At 39.0% G+C, this 27586-nt stretch overlaps 1 protein-coding gene across 2 annotated transcripts; it reads left to right on the plus strand.

Moving 5' to 3' along the window:
* The first annotated feature begins 8844 nt into the window (after positions 1–8844).
* On the plus strand, positions 8845–23925 carry RPA2 (replication protein A2). 2 transcript variants are annotated; one of them, XM_074305634.1, is made up of 10 exons: positions 8845–8961; positions 9255–9359; positions 9764–9870; positions 11349–11450; positions 11551–11664; positions 14116–14190; positions 17734–17850; positions 20984–21106; positions 22565–22659; positions 23377–23925. In XM_074305634.1, exons 2-10 carry the CDS (start codon positions 9350–9352, stop codon positions 23459–23461), a joined length of 828 nt encoding a protein of 275 aa, XP_074161735.1. In that variant the 5' UTR covers positions 8845–8961; positions 9255–9349; the 3' UTR covers positions 23462–23925. The 2 variants fall into 2 exon arrangements, with proteins under 2 accessions (XP_074161735.1, XP_074161734.1); XM_074305633.1 differs by lacking the exon at positions 8845–8961 and having other exon boundaries at positions 9037–9359.
* The last annotated feature ends 3661 nt before the right edge of the window (positions 23926–27586 follow it).

The following is a 27586-nucleotide window of genomic DNA, read 5'->3' on the forward strand; positions in this document are numbered from 1 at the left end:
TATATTAGTTCTATGACTTGTGATGATTGAAATTACTTTTTAATTTTTGTTATAAGTAAAGATAATATATAATAACACTTCCTAGAGTTCTTACAATAATCACATGAATACCAACTACTGAGCATAATCAGTATGGTATAAAATATTGACTATTATTATTGGATTCTAGATTACATAAAATAGTAAAAGTCATGACAGGAATAATTTTCTAAGAATTTTCAATTGCATTGTTGTAATTTGATTTCAGATAAAAAATCAATTCCATTGTTTATCCTTCTGATTTTTCTTACAGCATGAAATTTTAGAGACCATTGTATCAGAAATATAATTATAGAAGTGATTTCTCTTTTAATTAGGTAATTATACTTTTAAATACATACTGTCATGTGAATTTTTGTAAAATATTATGAAATGCTTTTAGAGAGGTCACTTCTCTATTGAACTATTAAAATGAATGTGGTTAGTGTTTGAAAAATTATAACAATGAAATGCTTTTTGCCTTAAAATGTAAAATTCTTATGATTTAATAAGAGGTTTGAGCGCGCGCACACACACACACACACACACACCTCTCACCCAGAGCTGTAATCTAAATTTGTAATTGTGCTTGAGTAATCAACCATGTGGAAGAATTTATATTATAACAGTCTAAAAGAATGAATGATTACTTTGAAATCAACTACATAGATGTCACCAACTAAAATAAGTTTTGTATTTATGAAATGATCTGCTAAAAGATAGCAAAATTGTTTAAAACTATTCAAAATTCAATGAATTATATTTTCCTTTCACCTTGTCTCCTAAAGGGTGGTATGGGAACAACTTGCTAGTAGCTTTTGGGGATCTAATTTTGACCAGCAGAATAGATCCCTTCATGAGAGAGGATGATACAAGGAGATACAAGATTCACCTTAAATAGCAAAACTCCAAGAAGCATATGTTAAATCTGATAGAATTACTGTTAATGTTCCAATCATTGTCAATAGTAATGGTTCAAAAAAATGGTTCAAAAAAGTTTTGTATAAACAATATAGTTGTTAGAAGGAAAACAATTCATAAAGTAAGTGATAGTTTTTTTTAAATAGGTTTTTACTTTTCCAAATACATGCAAAAATAATTTTCAACATTCACCCTTGCAAAATCTTGTCTTCCAAAATTTTCTCTGTCTCTTCTTCCTCCTTCCCTTAGACAGCAAGCAATCCAATATTGGTTAAATATGTGTAATTCTTTTAAACATGTGTCTTCTAATATCTTGACACTTTCTATTCAATTATGGGTCTAGTCCAACTTTGTCTTTATTGTCTTGTTTGAACCTAGCCCTGCATGACTGGGATGCTAAACTACTTCTACCTGCTGTTGAGAGACCCTTAACTAAGGACCTAGGTATATTGACCAGAACTAAGTCAACTCCAAATATTGATGCAAGAAGTTTTCTCACAATTATATATCTCAAGTGCATACCCTTTGACCCAGAAGTGTTACTATTGGGCTTATATTCCAAAGAAATCTTAAAAAAGGGAAAGGGACCTGGATGTGCAGAAATGTTTGTGGCATCCCTCTTTGTAGTGGCCAGAAGCTGGAAACTAAGTAGATGCCCATCAATTGGAGAATGGCTGAATAAATTGTGGTATATGAATGTTATGGAATATTATTATTCTGTAAGAAATGACCAACAGAATGATTTCAGAGGGGCCTGAAGAGACTTACATGATCTCATCCTGAGTGAAATGAGTAGGACCAGGAGATCATTATATTCTTCAACAACAATATTATATGATGATCAATTCTGATGGATGTGGCCATCTTCAACAATGAGATAAACCAAATCAGTTCCAATACAGCAGTAATGAACTGAACCAGTTACACCCAGAGAAAGAACTCTGGGAGATGACTATGAACCACTACATGGAATTCCCAATCCCTCTGTTTTTTTCCACCTGCATTTCGGTTTTTCTTCACAGGCTAATTGTACACTATTTCAAAGTTCGATTCTTTTTGTACAGCAAAACAACTGTTTGTATACATATATTATATTTAATTTATATTTTAACATATTTAACATGTATTGATCAACCTGCTATCTGGGGGGGGAAGGAGGGGAAAAATTAGAACAAAAGGTTTGGCAATTGTCAATATTGTAAAATTACCCATGCATATATCTGGTAAATAAAAACTATTAAATAAAAAAATTATATATCTCAAGCAATCCCTATGAAAACTGGCTCTATACTAATCAATCAGTTATTGTTGCCATTTTCCTTTGGTTGTTTATAGATACTTGGAGCCAAATACTTTTTTTTTCTTGGAAAGCTTCTAATTTTTCTTCCTAGACATCAAATTACCTAATGTTGTATCCTGCTCATTGTTATCTTTTCATGCATAAAAATCTGTCTTCTCTTATATTTAGGGTCTAGTGCCAAGCTGAGAAGGCCTGGTCCCAATTTGTAATGCAACTGGCATGCCTTGCTTAAATAGATATGCTTGGAAGCTCAAAAGTTTGTTTCCCTTTCACCTGCCACATATAACTTGTAGCGTGCTGTCGTCTCCAGAAGCTGCCAATCCCTCTCTGGGAAGAGATCTGCTGTGTCAACTCAAATCTCTTGGACAGATTCTTCTTCCTGTAGTGAACCGTTGTCTCCAAGCAGTTGCTGTTAACTCTTGTCCAGAGAAGTGACTTCCCTTCCTGCAGAGAGCCTTGTCAGGCCTGATGTAATGCAGAGACTTCCCTTATCTCTGGAGTGGTATCCTCTTTTATCCTCCCAGAGAATGGGCGTGGGACAATGCAAGGGCTTCTGGGAAGAACCACTTCAACCAATGAGCTTGCTCCTTCTAGGATTCCTAAGGTGTAAACTCCCTTTACAAGTCTGAGCCAGAGAACTGTCAAGTCAACCTGAGTTCTCACCTTGTAATTGTCCAGACAACCTGAGTTCTCACCTAGTAATCCTAACAATAACTGATATGTGTAATTTGTAATTTAATAGCATTGAGATCAAAAGGGTTGTCTTTACAGCTTTCTCAGATTTCAAAACAACAGTTCAATAGAATAAATTTTAAAAATTATGTTACAGGGAAAATCATTCATCTTATCTCCTTTGGTATTTTACTAATCACATTCAATGACATCTGAAATGTTGTATAGAGTTATACACTATGGAATATTTATAGTCAGGTAAAAAATAATAACTCATTTATATAGTGCTGATTACATTTACTACATGCCAGGTTTCTTGTGGTTCTCAAAGATTACTTTAAAGAATTTAAGAGGCTTGTCTTATGTAGTATCTTAGAATGTTCAAGTTTTGATTATTCAGTTATTATTTAAATCATTATATATGTTATATAAGTTATTATTTATATTTATATATAAGTTATTATTTAAATCATTATGTTACAGAGCAATTATAAATAGTAAAACTAAAGTCTTTCCCTTTTGTTAAGGTCTATGCCTAAGTGTGAAGGGGTGAGTTGGTTCTCTGAAAGTCCCCACAGCTGTGTTTCCCATTAAGATACTTCCTTTCACAACAGAAAATTTTCCCATTTAGATCATTTTGAGCCTGGCTTTGATACTCTGTAAATAATGTGGAATTTTAATTAATTGTTAACTATTCCTTTTGCCTAGAATAAAAGCAGAACTAAGGAAGTTTTTTCCTTGTTATAGTTTCTCTATATCATTATAACCCTGTCCCTCCTTTTTCTTTTATAACAAATTTCTATAACAAGGGCTTAAAAATTGGAAGTATGTCTGTAAATTAAAGTATTTCAGCTTGTAAAATGGAATCACATTCTAAAGATTTAGGGCACACATTTATTAGTACTTGAAACATTTGCATTACCTTATGGAATATAAATATGAAATTTCTTCATTGATTTTCCTGTAGCTTATGGTTTTACTTGTGCATATAATATGGGAATAATTGGTTGTCATTCTTGAAGAGGACCTAAAAGACATCACTATGTTGGAGCTCAATGTACAGTGTATCTGACTGTGGATGATGAGACAAATATCAGTTGAAAGGCTCTATTACAGATTAGTCACAAATAACCAATATGAACATTTAGAGTGGATTGTAATTTTATTCATGAATATAATATAGGAATAACATTCTCCTAAGGGAGCAATTAGAAGAAGATGTGACAGTTTTCAAAATTGCATTAATTTTACATGTAAAATTGCATGGATGATTTTGAAGAAGAATAATTACTTTCCCATATGAAACACCAATCTGATAATTTTAAGAGAAAGATTCATTTTTTAATTCAGGTCATCATGATATTACAATTGAAAATTCTCTGAAGTTTCAAGTAGATCATGTGTACTTAATTCAATATTTTTATAGCTCTATTAATTAAATCAGAATCACAAGGCTTGAGCTAGAAAGCTGTATTAAATTGTATTGAATTTGTTTTAAGACTTCTATGGGCTCTTAGAACCTGAGATGCAGATCTGAAAGGAGGAGCCCCTTCAGAGTTGTCCTGAGCACATCGATTATTCTAGAAATGTACATCTGAGAACTTCAAAGCAGGAAAGAACTCCATAGTGTGGGGACTGTGAAACAGATTGGATTATTGGACTTTTTCATCTACATTAAGAATTTTCAGTGAACCAGCAGAACTCAATAGAGGACATTGCCAACACTTTCATTTTTCTATTCCCTCAGGTGTCAATGCCTCTGCACCACAGTGGATTGCCCCCACTGTTAATATGCCAGTCATAAATACAGGTGAGCAGTTATAAGATTAAGCCTGATGGTTTTAATATCATTGTGACAGTTTTTCCCTTGAGATAAATATTTGCTTGTTACAGCTGCTTTTGTATCTGGAAAATCTTAGCCTCTTGGATGCATTGCTCCCAAATGAAATGTGCTCTTTGCTCCTATACTTGGATACACTACTGCTACATGTGAAAACAATATATCCAAGAATGTTTCTAAACCTTAATGTCAGTAGGAATAGTTACAAAGACAGCTCCTAGAAACCTTGGAGCCCAATGGTGACATAAACAAAATCCATCTTCGAATTGTCCAATGCCATCTCTTCCCTCCCAGTAGAAATTAATTCTCTAGGAGAAATAGGTCCATCTGTCTTCTGATGAGGTTTCACCTTTGCTCTATGCTTCTGAACTAATTTCCAATATAGTCCATTTTTTGCATCCTATGTAATGTTTCTTATTGCTTTTGTATTTTCAATATTATGGCTACTCTGTGGTTTCTGAGGAACCTTGGATCCCATTTACTAGCAATTATTAGCTCTATTAAACAAATAAATCAATCAATTTATTTAATAAAGCTAACAATTCTTGCTTGCAACTCTGTGCTTCAGTTTCTCTTAATTGCAGATTTTTTGTTGAAACATTGGATATAGGGTAAGTAAAGATAGACTCTAATATTATGATCCTGGATGACTTGGTAAAAGGCAATTCCCTCAAGAAAAATGGAAAATTTCTGAGAAAGGATAAGTTTAGGCATGGGGATAATAGGGAAATTATGAATTAAGTTTTGGACATATGGATTTAAGATGTCTATGGATACTTAAGATAATACTATCTAGCAGGCAGATAGCAATACATGGTTTGTCTTAAGAGAAAGACTGAAATTGGATATTGAATTTAAGAATCAATTGATTAGAGATGATACTAGAACTCATGAAAAAAGAGATATATGCAGTAGGAGAGGTCACCCATACAAGAAAGTAGGAGATAAATGATGATCTAACAAAGGAATATAGGAAGTAGACAGACATAAATACAATAATGCTGTGAGAACTAATGGAGAATAAAGTAGTCGAAAAACAGCAAGGATCAAGAAGGATATGAGAAAACATCAGATTTGCTGGCAGAGAAATCCTTGTTAACATGAGAGAGAAAAATTTCTTTAGAGTGATGGGGTGAGAAATCAATTCCAGGAATGTAGTGGTGAGTGAATAGTAGAAAAATGGAGGCAGTTCAAGGTAGGTAATTTTAAGAATTTGGTAATGAGAGAGAAAAGAAATATAAGACAATAGTTTAGGAAGATGGCACGATGGAATGAGAATTTATTGAGGATTCAATAACAAATTTAATTTGAGAAACATATAAATATACAGTACATAAAAGACTGTGCTGTGTTGAGAATCAGGACAAAATCAGTCCCTGCCCTCAAGAAATTTGGGAGTGGGGTCAGAAGGGAGGAAAGGGAAAATATGACATGTACAAGATAATACAAAAACAACAAAGTAATTCCAATATGTTTTGTATTACTTCACATATATAACAGGTACCAATTTCAACTCAAAATTTTTTTAAATGAATGCTAAAAGTAAATAAGATACTTACTAAAAACAAATAATGTAATTTAAAGAGAAAGAGCTCACTAGCACATGAGGAGATCAAGAAAGAAAAGACTCTTCTAGGAAGTGATATATGAGTTGTCCTTGGAAGCAAGCTCTGGATTCTCTAAAACAGAAGTGGGAGAGATAATATTCCAGTTTTAACAGCCATCCAGCCAAAAATCCTCATCAGATTCAGATAAGACATCAAAGACCGGAATAGTGCTGTTAGGCAGCAGGGAAGAGACAATGAGGAGACTGAGGATGGCAGAGAAAGGGAATAATGTGGTGCAGGAGTTCCCAACCTTTTTTTAGTTCCCATAACTCCTGGCTTTCAATAATACTTTCCATACCCCATATTCAATGTTAAAGGAAATAAATTCTAAAGCCTACTTATTATATATACATTTTGTGTTAATAGTTGAGTTGTTTCAGTCATGTTCAACTCTTTGTGACCCCATTTGGCGTTTTCTTGGCAAAGCTCCTTGGAATAGTTTGCCATTTCCTTCTCCAGCTCATTCCTCAGATGAGGAACTGAGGCAAACAGGATAGTAAGTGTCTGAGGCTGGATTTGAATATAGGAAGATTCCAAGCCCAAGCAGCACTTTATCCACTGTGCCACCCAGCTGCCCCAGGTTAACACAAATAAGAAATAAAGAGATTAATTAATTTCAACAGGATACCATAGTTACTTACCAAATAGTTCCCAGAACACTCCTCCTTGAGAAACTTCTTATATATAAACTATCTTATATCTTATATATGTATGTGGACCTCTGGTTGATAATCCCTGAGCTAAAATACTGAATTCAATTTTGGGTACTTATTACATTTTAGGAAAAACATCAATGAGCTAAAACTTTCACAGGAGAAGGTGAAGTGGCTTAAATACTCTAGGCAGACTGGAGAAATTACTGGAGAAATTAACCCTGGAAAAAAAGTTTAAATTAGGGATGACAGCAGACTCCAAGTGATTAGTGACTACTCTAACCCTGCATTTCAGGAAGCATTCAGCCAGCTATAGGAACTTCAGACTTGGTTCCTGCTTCCTCTTCTCCCCCACTCCGTATAAAGTTGGCTATCCACCTATCTTTCATCCCTTTTGTTTTTTGTCATTCCCATTAGCATGTAACTTTTTGCTCGAATTGCTTTTACTACACTTAGTATTTAACACAGTGCTGCTCACATAGTAAGTGCTTTATCCATCTTTCTAAATATTGATCACGTGATCAGTCTTATTCTATTTAGTCTCTGAATGCTCAGCAAAAGGTTGCAGAAAAGCACAGAAGCTCAATATAACTGCCAACAAAAGTGAAAAATTACCTCACAAAGCAGTGAGCTCTCCCACAGAAGAGCTCTGCTCCTCAGGTAGAGACTGGGGGGAGATCTGACCACTTGTTTCTTTCTTTTCTTTCTTTTTTTTTTTTTGACAATTTAATCATTTTATTAACAAGGCCAACGGGCTATTAAAAAAAGAATGCTGTCCATTTGTTTCTATTGCTCTAGAAAGATTCCTTCTTAATTATGGATGGGACTACACACAAGATCTTTTCTAACACGGGAGATCCTGTGAACTTTTCTTAGTAAATAGATGGAAACTACATTTGAAGCCTTCACAATTTGGCTCGTTCCAGATTTATTGCCACGATTCTTCCCCTTCATACACTGTATCATTTCGGCCAAGATGTATTGGGTGCTTTCCCTGTCCATCAGTTATCTCCTGCGTAAGGATTTTCTTGATTTCTACCTTCACCCCTCCAAGTTATCTTGGGTATTTTGGGGTTTTTTTTTTTTTTTTTTTTTTTTTTTTGCTGAGGTAATTGGGGTTAAGTGACTGGCCCAGGGTCACACAACTAGGACGTGTTAAGTGTCTGAGGCTGGATTTGAACTCAGGTCCCCTTGACTTCCGGACTGGTGCTCTCTCCACTGCGCCCCCTAGCTGCCTCTCCACGTTATCTTGAGTTTACTTTTTAGTTTGTTATACTTAGATATTGTTGGCATTCAATAGAACATTACCCCTTGGGGCAGGTTTAGTTTCGTTCCATGACTTCTGACTGCTGCACTGAATATTCATTCTCTCCAAGTTCCCGCCAGAAATGCTACCGTCTCCAAAACCTCTTCCAGTCCCCCTTAAGGCCAGGACCGTCCCTGTGAAAGTACCTCCCACCCACCCCGAAATATCAGGCTGTAAGCCCCGGGAGCCGGGACCTTCGCTGTGGTTTAAATCTCTATTGCTCTCTACAATGACAGGCACACCCAGGAGGCAGTTTGTAAGGGCTCGCTTGATGTTGTGGCTGGATCCTCCGCACGTAGTCGGCAGTCATTAAGTGCACGTAAAACATGCTGACAGGGAGATGCTCAGGCCCAAGCCCGGCTGCAGGTTGGTCACGCCCCCCTCCCACCCACCCCACAACTCAGTTACTTTCACGGTAAAACGAATGGGAGGAGGCAGTGTGGACTCAGATCTCGGAGCACCCCTCCGGCTGCAGGTGTATAGCAGCGTCCGAGCGCGAAAGACACAGACCAGATCGGGCTGGACTAAGCGGTCTGCGCTTGCGCCTTGTCCGTCACGCGCGAGACCCCTCTACCCTTTAGGTGAGAAAGAAGTTCCTCCGAGGGAAAGGTGACGTCATCTTCGAGGGGCGGGACCACATAAGAGTAAGATCCTACATTTTCATTGGTAGCTTTCCAGGGATGTTCCTCTAGCCTGGGTTTCTAGCACCTGTAGCTCAGACTAGTTCCATGCCCGTAATAAACATGGTCGCAGCGACTTCAGTTTTACTCAAGGAGTTAACGTGTTCCCACACCTCGCTAGTATTGTCCAAGCCCATTGGGTAAACCGGAAATATTGTCAGAGTGGATTGGCTAAAAGGGGCGGAAGGAAAAGCAGCCCGCAAGTTGATTGGCGCGGACGTTCGCGGGATAGTGTTTGTGGCGCCAAGTAGAGCCAGGTTTCTTCTAGGTGGGGAAACTGCGGATTCCTCGCTCTCCGAGCGGATTTTGTGGACAACGGCCCCGCTACAGCCGTCGGGGCGCCGCGGCCAACATGTGGAATAGTAATGGCGGAGCTGGGCGAGGGGCGTTCGGGGAGGGGGCACTGGAGGGGGAAAGGAAAATATACAAAGAGGTGGAGAGAGAAGCCTGGCCAGGTCCGGAGGATGGGGGAGCTGGAGCGGGGCAGCCGGGGACAGAGGCCGGGCTGCAGTTTGAGGGGAGGGAGGATGGACTGGGACACCTGGGGAACAATTCTAAAGGGGTCTGGAAGTGGCTGCTAAGCATTGGATCCGGTGGGGGAGAAAACTCAGCAGGAAGGGGGATGGGGGAGAGCAGACTCAGGAAGAGGTGGGTGGGGAGGAAGGCTCAGCACCATTCTGGGGGTGGGGGATGGGGAGGTGGTGGTCCGTATGGACCCCAGCGAGGAAAAGTGATTCTGACATCCTGCGTGTGCTGTAAATGCCAGGTGGATTTGATGGAGGCTATGGGAACACGTCATACGGAGGTGGTGGCTACTCGCAGGCCCCGGGAGGATTTGGCACGCCTACTGCTTCTCAGGCCGAAAAGAAATCTGTAAGTTCGAAATGAGAGATAAACAGTGAGCACAGTTTCGTTTTCATCATCTGAAGGGACTTCCTGCTTAGAAAAAATACCCATCTGTGGTATTTTAAGCATAAACAATTGACATCGTAATAAAGAGTGTCTAGAGATGAACTGGACAGCAGAGGAGGTGGAGATAAACTTAATAAATGTTTGTCAAATCTTCCTCTATTTGATGTTTGTTTCTGTGGTTTCATTTTGAAATTAACAAAACAGCCAGTGCATTTTTCCTTGTATAACTTGCTGTTTTCCAATCTTCCTGGGCCCAACTTCAAAGAAAATACCAGTTATCAAAGTACACATACATTTGATCTTTATATAGTTTTCTACCTCTTCATTCTCTGCTATAAATGTTGGTCCATAAGCCGTGATTACCTTCACAGGGGTCTTTTTTACTTAAGCTTACCATAATAAGCACATAATAACGCAATGTGTCCTCGAAATGTTTCTTGTAGGACACATGATGAAATCAACTCTGTCAGTTCTTTTACTTAACTCTCCAAGGAGAACTTGTGAGCCAGCCTTCCATTTGGCCATAGCTTCTTTCTGAATCTCTTATCTGGGATAATGTCAATATTGACAACGATTCAGTCCTTCCTTTAGAACAGGGGCCCGCTGAGGACGTTTATGCGGCCTGCCAGGTTATGGCAAATGGGCTGAGGGGCAGAGACAGAGTGTGAGGTTTTACTATAGTCCGGCCCTCCCACAGTCTGAGGGACAGTGAACTGGCCCCCTGTTTGAGGGCCACTGCTTTAGAATGTCACTTGCATTGGGATATGGAGGGATTTGGTTTTGTAAAAATAAGGTCTTTGTCTCAATGGCCCCCTACTGACATGGTCTTGGAAGCAAAAGGGAGCAGGGATGGAGAGCAAAATTGAGTAAAACCTTGGTCTGATTTGATGCTCAGCTAGGAGAAAAAAATAAGGGTGTTATTCCCAAAGTCTTTTTTGATTATTCAAGAATAGTCTTAGAATTGAATCACTTTATTACAGTGGATGCTTAAAGGTTATAATGTAGGTTGGGATCAGTCTGTTGATTACAGGCCTCATAATAAGAAACCAGTAAATCCTTTATAACATAACAATATTGCAAGAAATCCATCTGTGTGGACTAAAATAAATTTGGGACTCTTTCCTCCATTCCCCTATCCACAAATTATGGTGCTTGCTTAGCATCGCCAAGTGAATTAATAGAACTTTTGTTTTTTTCTGACAGAAAGAGATGTAACAAAGATCTCAGTTGCTATGTAAGAGGAAATGTCCTGAATGGGGTTCAGCTCTGTGCACAAGACTTTTGTTCTTTAGTTGTATTTCTCTTAGAAGAGAACTCCAGTTTTAACTCTATCCTGTTTTGTTCGTTTTACTGCTGATTCTTAGTATCCAGATGAGTGAGTTTTCCTTTGAGATCCCTGTAATGGTATAAGAGACTAACAGGTGTTTTTTTCTTTACAGAGAGCACGAGCCCAACACATTGTTCCTTGCACCATATCACAGCTCCTGTCTGCCAACCTGATTGATGAAGTATTTAAGATTGGAGAAATTGAGATTTCACAGGTATGGCAACAACATCAATCCCTGCGTGGTAGTTTGTAATTAAAAAGGTATAAGTTTCCTTCTAGGATTCTGGAAAATCATTGTCTGTCTTTTTACACAGGTCACTATTGTGGGAATAATCCGACAAGCAGAGAAAGCACCCACGAACATTGTTTACAAAATAGATGATATGACTGCTGCGCCCATGGATGTCAGACAATGGGTAGACACTGATGTGAGTAGTTTGGGAGACGTGGGAAAGGTCTTTTGGTTTGGATGAATTGCTACAATTTCAGGGTTATTGAAAGCAGCCTAGTAGCCAGAAGAAAGCTTAGTTAGATTACGTCAGGAGTATCAGAATGCCATGTTTTAGAAAGGACATTGGTAAACTAGAAGGTGTCTACAGGAGAGGCCCCAAACAGTGAAACTACTGAAAATAGCCATGATAACCAGGTCGATAGGATCAGTTGAAGGAATGAGCTATGCTTAGTCTAAAGAAAAGAAGGCCTTTGGGAATGGGGACGAGAAGGATGATAGCCCATTTTAGGGCTTAGAAGGATTTTCATATGAAAGAAATTTATTCTTTTTGGTCTTTTGGGGGGAAATAGTGCTATCACCCTCACTGGAGGTCTTTAAGCTAAGGCTGGCTTATATCCTAGTCATTCAGCTTTGCTTCATGGAGGAGGTGAAGCATGGACCTTGAAGGGTAGGAAACTGTTCTGGTTGAGGAAACCAGCATGAGCCCACAGTGGTCAAGCTGTGTAGGAAGGAGCCCTAGAAGAGCCACATGTCTGGTTACATAGCACCAGTGTATTTGGTTCCTAAGGCAGGGTTGCCAAACACTCTCACTATATCTCTTAGGGTCATGAAATGTGATGACTCTAGGTGAGTGTCTTTGGAGCATGTTTCCTAAAAGTGGATGGGGATAGAATGTGAATATTAAGAATACTCTATTAAAAAGTTCCAGCTGAGTCCTTAAGCCAGCTACATGTGTAAATTCTCCCCTACATAGAAGCAGAGTAGGTCATTACCCATTCAGTGAGAGGTGCCAAACCTAGTACCAGTTTCTTTCCTTTTCTCTACATTTCTTCTCCCTCCCTCCCTCCAAAGGCAATTGGGGTTAAGTGACAGCCAGGAAGTGTTAAGAGTCTGAGACCAGATTTGAATTCAGATCCTCCTGACTTCAGGGCTGGTGCTCTACCCACTGGTGCTATATTGTTGCCTTCCTTTTTGTTGAATGTAGGGAGGGGGTACCTGTGACTTCAATGCTATAGGGAGGTCCTTGGTGGAGAAGTTACCTGTCCTGAAGCAGATCCCTATCTGTTCTGTGACTTCTGGGCTTTGAGAATTGCCTGAGCCACTGAGAACATAGGCTGCATTGCCCAGCCTTGAATTCAATCTTCCTGATACCAACCTTTCTTCTCTGTCACCACTCCACAATGTCTCTCTTCCCTCTATGACTTTCTCAATTTCAGCAAATCTACTTTTAGAAATACTCATTTCTTAAATGTGGACCACAACATAGTATTTCCACTCTTTCTGTTATTGTTTGCTTGCATTTTTGTTTCCCTTCTCGGGTTTTTTCTTTTTTTCTAGATCTGATTTTTCTTGTGCAGCAAGAAAACTATATAAATAAGTATACATATATTTGATTTAACATATACTTTAACATATTGAATATGTTTTGGACTACTTGCCATCTAGGGAAGAGGGTGGGAGGGAAGGAAGGGGAAAAGTTGGAGGGGAAAGTTTTGCAAGAGTGGGTTGGGATGAAAAAAAAGAAAAGACCAGGGAACAGAGAAGTTACGTAAACATCAGTCTAGTTAAAATCAGGCAAGTTCAATAGCAGATTGGCCACAGTTATATAGAGAATTTTACAGACCTGGTAACTCTAGAAAACCACTGAAGTCAGTGAAGTCTTCTAGACTTTTTTATTTTGTGTGTGTCTGTCTGTATGTTGTGGATCTCTTTAATACTCTGGAGACACCTAAGGACTGCCTCAAAATAATGCTTTTTAAAAAATAATTGAAGAAAAAATAAAATTCAGTCAAAGGTTTAAAAAAAAATACTTCTTTTAAGTCCTCATTCCTTCTTGCTTGGATTATTGTAACATTCTCCTGACTGGTCTCCCTGGCTCTGGTTCTTTCCCCTTCGATCCATCTTACATGCCAGCTTAATTGTTTTGATCCATCTTACATGCCAGCTTAATTGTTTTGATCCATCTTACATGCCAGCTTAATTGTCCATACACACAGATTTTGGTCTTGTTCCTTTGGTCCCAAACTTTGTGTGGCTCCCTGTTGCTTACCCAATGACATTCAAACTCCTTTGCATGTCACCAATATTGGGAATTCTGCCTACTCTGAAATGTTATTGGCTTTCGGAGTCTTTTGGCTTTGTCATTCATTCTTAAAGTTTGCTTAAAGTTGAGTCTGAGCTGGAAGGGATCTTGAGGATAGAAAAATGAGGCCAGAAAAGGGTTCCTCAAGGAGAGCTAAGAATGTAACAGAGCTGTTCATTCTAACTTCCAGACCTGCTAGTATTGAAAGAAGAGAAATAGCCTCTGTACCTGAAACTGTTTTAATGTTCATTTTCCTTACCCAACTTAGTAATTAAACAGACACATTAACCGATGGTCACTGAAAACTCACAGATTGATTTTTTTCCCCCCCTCTCCCACTCTTAGGACACAAGCAGTGAGAATACTGTGGTACCACCAGAAACCTATGTGAAAGTGGCTGGTCATCTCAGGTCTTTCCAGGTAAATTTGGACATAAATAATGATCATGTATATTACATGGGTGTGTGGGGGTGGGTGTATACCATTTCAGTTGTCCTGGTGCTAGTTCTAGTACAGTGACCCTAGGAAATAGTACAATTACTAACCCTACTTTATTGATGATGAAACTGAGACTCATGTACATGAGAATTGCTCATCATCATGTAACCCAGTGGTCCTCAAACTTGTTAAATAGGGGCCAGTTCACTGTCCCTCAGACTGTTGGAGGGCCGGACTATAGTAAAAACAAAACCTCACCTCTGTCTCCGCCCCTCAGCCCATTTGCCATAACCGGGCCACATAAGGGTCCTCAGCGGGCGCATCTGGCCCACGGGCCGTAGTTTGAGAACCCCTGATGTAACCATTACTGTCAATATTGGGATTAAATCATATGTTCCAGAATCCCATCTTCTGTCTCAGAGTAAAGAAACATTTACTTTTTATACATACCAAATGTGGTCTCTCTTTGTCCCACAGTATGCTGGAGTGTATCAGAATTTAAATTTATTAGTTTGAGAAGAGATCATGAAGTGTTACATTTTCTCTAGTCTGTTTTGTAGAAACCTAGTTCTAGTTTTCTGTTCTAGTGAGTGTTTACAAAATGACAGTTGGGTCTGGTGGGAAGAGTGCAGACTTTGGTTCTGCCCTCTTCACTTTTCATTAGTTCATTTCAGTCTTTGTAGATTTTTCTGAAACCATTGTAGCTAGTTAGAATAACAAAAACTGAAATCAATCAAATGGTTCTGGCAGATGAGGAGTGACTTATATTGGGTCTACATGTAAAATGCGTGTGATAAGAAACAGCAAAAAGGAAGACTTCAGAGCACCATGGGGACTGTTCTGAGCTGATTCACAGTCAAGGACTTTGAGGATAAATCTTTGTGTGCACACACTACAAGTCTGTGAGACTATTATCTCAGTGGAGACAACAGTTCTAAATAGCAAGTATTCACATTAGAGACCTACAGTTACTTTGGCCCCTTCCTATACAATGCTCAGGTTTCTCTGGGGGCTAGACTTAAAATTCCATCAAGCTAATGAACTCCCAGAGTGAAAGCTTTTCGATTCAGAATGCCATCCTGTCCTTCTGATTCTCAGCCAGTTGCCTGGATATGTGGAGGTGAAGTGGTTCACCCCAGTTCATGCAGCTGGTGTATTTCAGAGGTGGGGCCAGAGCCCAGATATTCCATACTTCAAAGCTGGCCTTCCAACCACTACCCTGTCTTCTCTACCAGTGAAGAGAAACTGTGTCCTTCTCTGTGTGTGTGTGTACAGTCATTTTACAATCACTTTTGTTTGCAGCTTTGCTTCTTTTATTATTTTTTCATGGATTTTGGTGTATGTCAGTGAGAAATTTTAATTTTATTTCATTTTATTTAAAAAAAAAAACTTATGTTTTTGAAATATATACATAGTTTTCAATACTTACCCTTGCAAAACCTTGTTCCAAATTTTTTTCCCTCCCTTCCCTCAACCCTCTCCTTCAGACAGCATGCAATCCAAATACATTTTATTTAAAAAAAATTTTTTTAATATGCACGGATAATTTGTGAACATTGACCCTTACATAGCTTGTGTTTCACAAATTTCATTTTAAACAAAAGAAAAGAACACAGGGATGTTTCTAGTCCTGGCATCTCCAATCTTAATATTATAAGGCCGTCACCATTTTCAGTAGATAGTAACTAAGCACTGAGCCAGTTTTCATAAATTCTTGTTTATTTACTTGTAAAATGGGTCTTAGTAATGCCTGGCCTGGTGTCATACAATAACATAGCTAGTCTTGCAATAAAGATCCTAGATGGGAAAGTTCTTTGAAAAGTTAAAAGCATTTTATGTGTGTGGTTTGCATCTATTGTTTATTAGGTAGTAGAGAATGTTCATTAGATTAGAAGACCTAAATGCAGGACAGCTAGGTGGCCCAGGAGAGAGAGTCACTTAATCCTGGTTGCCTTCTCTTCCCCCCAAAAGACCTAAATTCGAGTCTCATCTTTAACCCTTACTTTGTTGCCGTGTGAGCTTGGCCAAGTCTTTTCTCTCCTAAAACTCATTTTCCTCACCTGTAAAATGAGAATAGTATTTACACCACTTGATTTTCATGTGCTTGTGACAAAAGCACCTTGTAATTATTCTCTATGAATATGAGATTGATAGCAATGATCCTAGAAATTAGTTACTTAAGATCTCTTAAGCCATATCAAGCAAAATGTTAAGTAATCTTTTGATTATTATGTTCCTATAAAAATTAAGGGGGAAGAGACCGGCAGATAAGGCCTCTTCTCATATCCGAAATTCTTAGGTTTCTTTAAGACCAATATTATTAATAATAGAAGGCCAACAACATTTTAATCTTCCTTTTCCCTTCCTCAGTTCCATGTAAATGAGATGTCAAGTGGGCAGATTTTTAAGTATTGTTTCAACTCCTGTCTCTACCTGTGATTATGAGACTGTCAATACCTGAATATCCAAATAGAAATGTAAACTTCTAGTCTGGAATATTGTTCCCATACCCCCAGATGTCCCATAAATAAGTACAGAGCTTTGCTGATACTTAACAACAAAATGCTCTTAAAAGAAAACTTCCCAGAGTATCATATTTATGAATCAAATGCTCCAAAGACCTTAGGTTCTGTTTGTAGTTTACAGTCTGTGTTGATGGAGAGAGTACCTAGTCTGATGATATGGTGGGAGCATTAGTCTCTTGTGCCCAGCTTCCTGGGAAGCAGAGGAAAAAAGTCAATCCTTGTCAGAAATAGGCAGGCCACCAAGAAAAGAGAAGGGCCAGAGCCCTGACCTCCTTCCTATGTCTGAGCTTAAATCAAGGAAGGGGCAATTGAGCCCTTTATCTCACTGGAGATAGAAGGTGGGTGTGTTCCTGTTCCCCAAGTTGAAACTATTTTCTATGATTTTCTATGATTCTTTGGGCTGTTTAGGGTCCACAATTAGCCTAATGTGAGATATCAGGCTTTTAAAGGTTAAGTAGGCTTTGGGAGGTAGTCTGGGAGAATCTGATTACCATTTATTCTTAGATGATTTTTTTTTTTTTTTTTTTAAGTAAAGCAATTAGGATTAAGTGATTGGGCTAGGGTCATACAGCTAGGAAGTGTTAAGTATCTGAAGCAGGATTTGCACTCTGGTATTGACCTCAGGACCAGTGCAGTATCCACTAGGCTGTCTAGCTGTCCTTATGATTCTTAATGTTGCGTTTGTGGTCAGTAATTCATCATTCCAGCTTCCAGATGCTGTAGAAGCCCAGGCCATCTCTGACTTTAAGGATGCCTTAGAGGCAGCTTGAAGAAAGCTCCAATTGTGTTTATCATAAACTTTTTTGTTAATTTCTTTTTTATAATAATAGTTTTTTGTTTTTCAAAGTATATGCAAAGATAGTTTTCAACATTAACCCTTGCAAAAGTTTGTGTTCCAAATTTTTCTCCCTCTCCTTTCCCAAGAGAATAAGTAATCCAAATATAGGTTAAACATATGCAGTTTTTCTAAACATATTTCCACTCCATTTTATTTTAACAGAACAAAAAGAGCCTGGTAGCATTTAAGATTCTTCCTCTAGAGGACATGAATGAATTTACCATCCATATCCTGGAAACTGTCAATGCTCATATGATCCTAAGCCAATCCATCAGTCAGGTGAGTGCTTCTGGAAGGTAATTCTTCTTTGGTTGTTCAGTCCATCAGCAAGCATTTGTTAAGAATCTACTATGTGTTACTATTGTAGTGTACTACTACACTATACTAATTGTTAGACATACAAAGAAAGGCAGAAGATAAAGCTCTAGAGGAGTTTACAGTCTGGTGGGGGAGACATCATACAAACAGCTCTGTACAAGTGAGATAGACACAGGATAAATCAGAGTTTTACTTTCTCTAGGATGTGGAAATAGAAGATGATTTAGAGCTGAGAGGACATGTGTGTATATGTTTTTTCTTCTGACCTTAAACACCATTAAAAGAACATTTACACATATATAGAACACAAAAGATTCTCTATGTAACAGGAATCTATTTCATACCCCTTGCTTATTTTTTAAAGTGTACTATACTTTACATTGTTTTCAGAACTGAATTGCTTATCTATGATTTCCTTCTGAATGTCTGTGAAATTTTAAAATGCTAGATTTCTCCCTTTTTGTATCATTATTGGTATCCCTACCCATTCCCCTTGATTTAAAAACTAAGAAGAAAGGAGCCAGAGCCGGGGGGCGGTGGGGGGGTGGGGGTGGGACGCCTTGTAATGCATGTGCCTAGTGAGCAAAGTGAGTCCACACAGTGATTGTATTCACAACCTTGTCTTAACTAAATTACCACTGTCAAAAATGAAAAGGGTGAATGTACTACCAACGAAAATGAAGTTAAAGCAATTATTAGTAACTCTTTTGCCCAATTAAATGCCAAAAAAATTGACAGTTTAAATGAAAAAGATGAATTTTTAAAAAAATACAAATTGCCCAGATTAACAGATGAGGAAATAGAATACCTAAATAATTCTGTTTTAGAAAAAGAAATTGAATAAACCATAAATGATTTAGGATCATTTAGGATCCCCCTAGGATCAGAGGGATTTACCAGCAAACGTTTAAAGAACAATTCCAATACTATATAAACTGAAAAAATAAAGGAGTCCTGCCCAATTCCATTTATGACATTAATATGGGTTTGATGCTTAACCTAGGGAGAGCAAAAACAGGAAAAGAAAACTAGACCAATTTCCTTAATGAAAATTGATGCCAAAAAAAAAAATCATTTTTAGTTTTTTAAATAATAGTTTTTTATTTTCAAAGTACATGCAAAGATAGTTTTCAATATTTATCCTTGCAAAACTTTGTGTTCCAGATTTTTCTCCCTTCCCCTAATTGCCTGTTTCCCCTTCCCCCATTCAGCAAGTATTCCATTGTAGGTTAAACATGTGCAATTCTTTTTTTTTTTCCCCCCTGAGGCTGGGGTTAAGTGACTTGCCCAGGGTCACACAGCTAGGAAGTGTTAAGTGTCTGAGACCAGATTTAAACTCGGGTCCTCCTGAATTCAAGGCTGGTGCTCTATCCACTGCGCCACCTAGCTGCCCTAAACATGTGCAATTCTATACATATTTCTTGCTGCACAGGAAAAATTGGATGAAAAAAGGGAGGAAATGAGAAAAAAGAAAAAGAAGTGAGTAAACAGCAACAAAAAAGATGGGAATACTATGTTGTGGTCCATGCATAGTCTCCATAGTCCCCTCTCTAGATGCAAATGGCTCTATTGGAATTGACCTGAATCACCTCATTGTTGAAAAGAGCCAGTTTGTTGCTATGTACAATGATCTCCTGGTTCAGCTCATTTCACTCAGCATCAGTTCATATAAGTCTCTCCAGGCCTCTCTGAAATCATCCTGCTGTTCGTTTCTTATAGAACAATAATACTACATTTACATAACATAACTTATTCAGCCATTCTCCATCTGATGGGCATCCATTTAGTTTCCAGTTATTTGCCATTATAAAAGGCTGCTACAAACATTTTTAATGCAAAAAATTTTTAAATAAAATGCTAGCAGAGAGACTATATATATTTCAAAGTTCATACACAAAGACCAGTTTGGATTTATACTAGGATGCAAGACAGGTTCAGTATTAGGAAAACTATTAAAGTGACCATATTCAATTACAAAATCATGTCAATATTAGTAGATGCATAAAAAGCCTTTTACAAGATATTACACCAGTTTCTATTTAAAACTTTAGAAAGTGTAGGAAGTACAAAGGCACTTTTCTTAAAATGATAAATATCTATTTAAAATCAAAAGCAAGGCCTCCACAATAGGGTTAATTGCCTTTCCATTTAGATCAGAGGGGAAGCAAGGATGTCCATTATCACCACATCATTATTGTACCAACCGTAAAAATAAGACGAAAAAGGAATTGAAGAAAATTTGTGCAGATATGATGGTATCCTTAGAGAACCCAAGAAAATCAATTAAAAATCTAGTTAACAATGAACAACCATAACAAAGTTGTAGGATATAAAATAGACCCACACAAATCCTCAGCATGTTGCTGACAAAATACAGCTGCAAGAGATGAAAAGAAATTCCACTTAAAATAATTGCAGACAGTATAAAATATTTAGAAGTCTACCTGCCAAGACACACGGGAACTATATGAATACAATTACAAAATCTCTTCACAGAAATACAGATATAAACATTGGAGAAATACTAATTGCTCATGGGCCAATAAAAAAAAAAATGACTACTCCCTAAGTTAGGTAATTGAAGACTCTACCAATGAAAAAACCAAAGAATTACTTTGTAGAGCTAGGAAAATAATAAAAATTTGGATGAAGGAAAGTGAAAATACTAGCAGTACTAGATCTCAAACTACACATCATCAGAACAGTCTGGTACCAGATAAGAAACAGAGAAGTTAATCAATGGAATAGACTAGATTATGAAATATGCAGAAGTGAATGATAACAATAATGATTGATAAAGCCAAAGATCTAAGCCTTTGGGTACAAAAAATGAGCTTTACCAATATAAGTCTGGGAACAGTTGTGAAAACACTCTGGAAATGTAAGTGGATGCAGGCCAGATGTGAGTCGGCATCCAGAAAAGGGACCGAGTCAAGATCTTAGGGGGTCTGCTGGGGTCTTAGAGATTGTGTGGGCAGGGAGCCCCAGGCTGCTGGCAGAGCTGGAGTGGAGCATGTCCCTGACTGCCAGCCCACTGCTCTCATGGGTCATCTTTTTTTCTTTCTTTCTTTTTTTTTTTTTTTTTTTAATAAAGCCCTTGGCAGGAAGACCTTCTCTCCACACTTCTGGAATAGGCGATGCAGGAAACTTCGGGGGAAACAGCTTTGGGGGGAACAGTCTGATGCCAGCAAATGGCCTCACTGTTACCCAGAACCAGGTAAGCCTTGTGTGTGAGTGACCCCAGAAAGAAATCACCAACATCCTGTCTTGTGTGCCATGCATGCTATATTGATGCTGTTCTGGGTGTGCTGCCCCCTTCCCACTTTTTTCTTTTTTTTTTTTTTTTGGATGGGGGAATTAAGCAATCATATTTAAAAGTCACTTGTCTAGCTGATTTTTCTTTGTCATCACTCAGTTTCTAGTTCCTTGTCTCTACAAAAAGGATTACTACAAACATTTTTGCACATGTGGGTCTTTTTCCCTTTTTTATAGTCTCTTTATGGCCTATCATCTTAGCCACTCTGAGGGTTGTGAGGTGATGCCTCAGAATTGTCTTAATTTACGTTTCTCTAACAATGATTCAAAGCATTTTTTTCATGACTAGAAATGGCTTTAATTTCTTCTTCTGGATATTGTCTGTTCATATACTTTGACTATTAATTGGAATAGCTTATAGTCTTATAAATTTGATTCAGTTCTCCTTATATTTTAGAAATGAGACCTTTGTCGAAAATACTGGCTATAAAAATTTTTTTCCCTAGCTTTCCACTTCCCTTCTAATCTTGGCTTCATTGGTTTTGTTTGTGCAAAAACTTTTTAATTTGATCAAAATTATCCATTTTGCATTTCATAATGTATTCTAGTTCTTCTTTGGCCATAAATTCCTCTTTTCAGTGACAGGCTATCCCTTATTCTCCTAATTTGTTTAAAGTATCATTTATTATGTTTAAACCATATCTTGATATAGCGTATGTGTCAATGCCTTGTTTCTTCTATAACATTTTCCATTTTCCCAGAAATTTTTTGTCAAATAGTGAGTCTTATCCCAGAAGCCATAGTCTTTGAGTTTATCAAATGCTAGATTACTATAGTCATTGGCTGTTGTGTGACCCTAACTTTTCCCCTGATGAGCTACTCTGTTAGCCAGTACTAAATGGTTTTGATGGTCGCTGCTCTGTCATAGAGTTTTAGGCCTGATACGTCCGGTGAGACCTCTGGGGAGCTTTATTCTTCTTCTCTTGTTTGCACCAGGAGCAGTCCTGATCATGACCCAGTGATCAGTTTTGTGTTGTTCTTCCCATTCCCCTTGTTGTGGTCACTGTGTGTTTGGAAAGGCTGGTTCCTGTTAGAAGCCGAAGCCCCATCTCCGCCCTTCCTCCTTGATACTTTGTTGTGCCCCTCTCTAGGGCATTTTGAACGACATATTGTACCCTGCCCGAGGCCACCTGGATGTCCTATGTGTGGGTGCAAGTTCTGGGGGGTGGGGAGGGACAGTGGACGGGACTGGGTCTCACAGAGACTCTGTCACTCCCAGCACAGGGGCACATGCTAGAAACAATGTTTTGTCCCGTTGTCATTCCGGGGTCATTCTGTCCTCTTCTAAGAACAGACTCTGGTGTTTTTATAAAGGAATTTCCAAGATGAGTTAGTCAGATCTGGATGGTTCTCCCCACAGGTGCTGAATTTGATTAAAGCTTGCCCCAGGCCAGAAGGCATGAACTTCCAGGATCTCAAGTCTCAGCTCCACAACTTAAACGTGTCTGTGATCAAGTGAGTGCCCTGGTTTCCCTCTGTAGTGCACGTTCTAGTTTAATGGATGACGATCTGCAGTGCCCGGGCCATCAAAGCAAGTTTATGGGAGGATATCTCTGGCTGGGCACTGTTACAGAATAGCTCCAGGAAGTTACTTCTAGAAGTAGCGCTGAACCCCAGGAGATGCTGTGTTCTTCCTGTGAGTTTTGTTCAGAGAATTGAAATGAGGACACAGAGCCCTGGGAGGGACAGGGGAGTAACAGGGAGACCCCCTGGGTGGAACAGGTCAGGCAAGGGCTTTTACAACCGCACCTTCATGGCCTGCCTGCAGTGAGCTTTTCTTGTGTTCTGCAGCCCTTTGACTAAAGGCTGTCCTCACAAATGGTTAAAAGATGGCTGGAGAAGGAGTTGCACCAAGAAACACAGCTGCTCGGTGGTAGAGGCCAGGCCGAAGCCTAGTTTCAGATTTCCAGCTTTTCCCTCTATATCATATTGCTCAGGACTCTTCATCTAGCTCACTATGGCCGCAGCCTCTAGCCAGGCTCAGAGATTTCCTGGCCTGTGCTCTGCCTCATGAGACCCCACACCCAAATCTGCCCTTTTTGTGCTTTGTCCAAACAGGATGACTGTACTGTGGTCCGTATCAGCAGGGAGTAGGGGAAGGGCTATGGCCGGTGTCTCTCCTCCTATTGTTTGTCTGAAACAAGCTCAGCTTGTGTTCTCTCTCCCCTCCAGGCAAGCTGTTGACTTTCTCAGCAATGAGGGACACATCTATTCCACTGTGGATGATGACCACTTCAAATCCACAGATGCAGAATAACTCGACAGCTGGTTCTGTTTTCATGAGCCCCCTCCCTCTGTGCCACAGTTTGATCCAGGGATTTTATTAAGGTTTTCCATGGACGCTCTCAGTGCCCCCTCAGAGACTCTGCTCCCCATCTCCTTTTGAGGCTCCAGTTAATACCGAGGACGCTCACCGGTCAGCTGGCAAATACTGGCCTGAATGTTTGCACCTGGTGGAAGGGGGCACAGAGAAGTCAGGGGAAATGTTATTTAAAAGAGGTATTGAAAACTTGTGTCTTAAAGCTTCCCTCCCTCAGGAGAAAGTGGGTGCTTCTGGGACGCTTCTAGTCGTGCTGCCTGCTTGCTCAGGCTCTGGGCGCACCGGACAAATGTGTGTTGTCTGTCGTAGAAATGCATCATGCTGCTGAGGAGCCTAAGGGAAGATCATTAGGTAGAGTGCAAAATAAACTTGTCCTCATCTTTGGTTAACATTTTTTAAAAGTGTTCCTGTTTCATTAGCTCACCCCACCATTATCGGGCTCAAAGAACTCTTTTTTAAAGTAAGCTCCATCAATGTCTCTTGTTTTTACATTACTTCATTTCTAGATATATTGAACCCTCTTCTAACAGAAAAATAGCTGTGTCACAATAGCCAGTTGGTAATGTGTTCATTGGCCAGCCAACAAACATTTGTTAAAGTGCCTACTATGTGTGCCTACAATCACTGTGCTTAAGCATTGGGGATCAAAGAAGGCAAGACAGGACCTAACTCTGAGGAGCTCTGTGTAATGAGGCAGAAACATGCAGTGTGTAAGCAGGATATCGATGGGATTGATTGGAAGTAGTCATCAAAGGAAAAGCAGATTGTGAAAGGCTTCCTCAAGGAGGTGAGCTTGGAGGGAATCTGGAGGCAGAGATAGGCAGGAGGGACGGTCAGTGGGAATGGGGGATCACCGAGAGGAGGCCTGGCTGAAATGGGCCGAGACCCACTAGCAGGCCGGTGCTGTCATCCAGGTGAGAGGCATGAGGGCCTGCACCAGGGTAGTGGTGGCAGAATCTGCCTTTCTGATCCCCTCTCTGCTGAGAGGACGGCCTGTTTCATTAGCTGTCTCCAGACCTCTTATTGTTTCTTCTGTTACTGAAAAGGCTTTTTTTCCCCATTGTTTCATCTACATTGCAGTAGTCTTGTTTTAACTCTGCTGTGGTCCATATAATTCTTTCAATTTCTCATTCAATGTTTCTTACAGCACAATAATATTCCATTTACATTCATAGTGCAAAATTTGTTCAACCATTCTCTAATTGATGGACACTAATTTTGTTTCTGGTTCTTGCCTACTGCCAAAAAAAAAAAAAAAGTGCTGCTATGGATATTTTGGTATTTATCACATTTTTTTAATGTCAGTATATCTTTCTTCTTCACCTGTGGGACTGGTTACCTGAAATCAATCTTGAACTCTGCATTTGGTTTGAACTCAGTTGTCTTTTGGTGTTTTCTTCAGCTCTATCTTGGAGTATTTTTTTTTGGTTCACTTTTTCTTTCTCATGGCTTTCTCCCTTTTGGTCTGATTTTTCTTTCACAACCTGACAAATATGGAAATTATGTTTAAAAGGACTATACATATTTGACCTATATCAGATAGCTTTCCATATTGGGGAGGGAGGAGGTAAGGAATGAAGGGAAAAAAATTTGGAACACAAAAGGCTGACAGAAATGAATGTTAAAAACTCTACATGTATTTGGAAAAATAAAATACTATTGGGGGGGGGGGGGAAAAGATGTACCATTGCAGACAAGAAAGAAGGGGTTTCAATTGCTTATCATTGGAGTCCTTATGCATATTCTTCTGGTGCTGCCTTTCCTGTTTTCTCTGAATTTAGTCATTTTCAAACATTCACATCTCACATTTTATCAACCATTTTCTCCAGTCAATGAATGCAACTTTTCTGCCTTTTTTTTTTTTCAAACTAATACAAAAAGAACTGCTATGAATATTTTTGTAAACATGAGACTTTCTAAATTGCTTTAATTACTCTCGTGTGGATTTAGACAAAATAGGAATTCGACACTTGATCCCTTGACAAAATCCTAGCCTCCATGTTTAGTATATCACATGGGTCTTATGGCATAGACCAGTAGTGTCAGACTCAAATAGAAACTGATCTCTAGCCATATACTGACTTGTCATTTCAGTCATGTCCAAATTTCTATTATCCTGTTTGGGGTTTTCTTGGCAAAGGTATTGGAGTAGTTTACCTTTTCTTTCTCTTAGCATATTGATTTAGAAAACATCAATTAACTTTATGTTGTTTGTGTTTTTATTTGTATTGTTAAACAGTATAATCTTCCTGCAGCAGCTCTAAGGAGTCCGTTTGACTTCTTCAGCATAGACTCCAGAAGCACCATATTGGTCCCAGCTTCATAGTGGTGCTTTATGGCAAGTAACTTTCAGCCTCTGCCCCTTTAGCTATCACTTAGCAGAATCAGTCGTTCTACCATCAGACTTTAAAGATTCTGTTTCTCTACAGTAATGTTGGTGCACTCAGAAATGGGGCTATGAAACCATACATAAGGATCTGGGGGTTATGTGATGATTTAGGAATTCAGACCATTACTTATGTGCTACTGTTTTTTGGTTCATTTTTGAAATTACATTTTAATCTGGTATGACAATCTGGAATACTGCAGGTTGTTTTAAGGCAGTGTTTGATACCTCAAAATTACTATTTTCTAGATCTTACTAATGCTGATTTGGCTACAGAATGTTTTTGTCTTGAAGAATATTTTGCTTATTATCTAGGAATATGGATCTATATATCCTCTGAGATGAAGGCAAGGAAGAAAATGGGCAAGTTTGATTGACTAGAATAGCATTAAGATATTTTTGTACATCCCTCTTCCACCTCCTTAAATGTCTCAAGTATTTCTAGTATACAATTTCGTGATCCAAGAAGGGAAAGTCTCACTAGTTTTCAAAATAACACTTGTTCACAAAAGTGACAATTTGATATTCTATGAACATTGAGCTGGGAAATGCTGTCCAGGATTATAGAATCATACTTGTGGAGTGGGACTTTTATTCCAACCCTGTCTGTTCACAACTGGAACCAAGGGAGCTTGTGACTTGCCCTTGTTCATGTAGGTATTAAGCCTCAGAGGCTGGATTTGAATCTAGGGCCTGTGGTTCCAGAGGTAGAATCTTCCCCAACTTTACTGCCTCCCATAAATTCATGCACGTAAAAGTTTAGTTTGGAAGCTTTGTGAAAACAGAAGGCACCTGGGGAGGAAGCAGCATTTGAGCTGGGAAGGAGGCAGGATTATCCATTGAGATAAGGGAGCGCAAATTTAAGGGGTTCTAATAGAGACTGGGGCTCAAAGATGGGAGATTGTAGCTGGAGAACAGTGTGAAAGGGAGATCAGAACACACTGGAGTCCCCTGGATAACCAGGAATAGATTTTGGACTTTATTCTGCTGGCAACTGAAAGGCTTTTTTGTGTCTGCATTTCTATGAATTTGTAAGATTTTCAAAGTACCTAAAGAAGGAGGTAATGTCCTCATTTAACTAAGGGGCACAGGTTGGCCCATGCTGAAATCTTCAGTTCTGTACACTTTCTTGCCTTCCTACAGTGCTCAGGCTGTGCAGGAGGGGGACGTGACTATAGGCACAGAGCATGCTGGAATGGGGAGGAAGAGGCAGCAGGGATTTTCTCTTTGTTTGGGTTTGGGAATGGAGGGGAACAAAATGTCATTACAGGCCATTCCGGGCCTGAATTTTGCAAGATAATTGGTGTCAACGGAAATAGGGTGGAAACAGATGGGAGGAACATACAGAAAGAAAGGGAGGCAACTGAGTAAATTTGTTCCAAGATGTACTCATCTGGGGCCTTGTAGGAGGGGCTTCCTGCAGCTCCTCTGTATCTTTATTAGAAGTCATGCTTCTTGGAAGAGAAAATTAGTTGGTGGTCTGAGAATCGGAGATTAAACCTAAAGGTCCCTTCATCACACAGTACCAGAGATCTGCGATACAGATGTTTCCTGAACGGTTGTTTCTATGTGACTGACCAACCATCAGTGTGCTAAGCATTTTGGGTTCTAACATCATGAAAAGTAAATAAAATTGGGCTCTATCTCAGTAGATCCATTCATTCTCGAATTCTTAA

This window comes from Sminthopsis crassicaudata, chromosome 3 (assembly GCF_048593235.1).
Source record: "Sminthopsis crassicaudata isolate SCR6 chromosome 3, ASM4859323v1, whole genome shotgun sequence".
Taxonomy (NCBI): domain Eukaryota; kingdom Metazoa; phylum Chordata; class Mammalia; order Dasyuromorphia; family Dasyuridae; genus Sminthopsis; species Sminthopsis crassicaudata.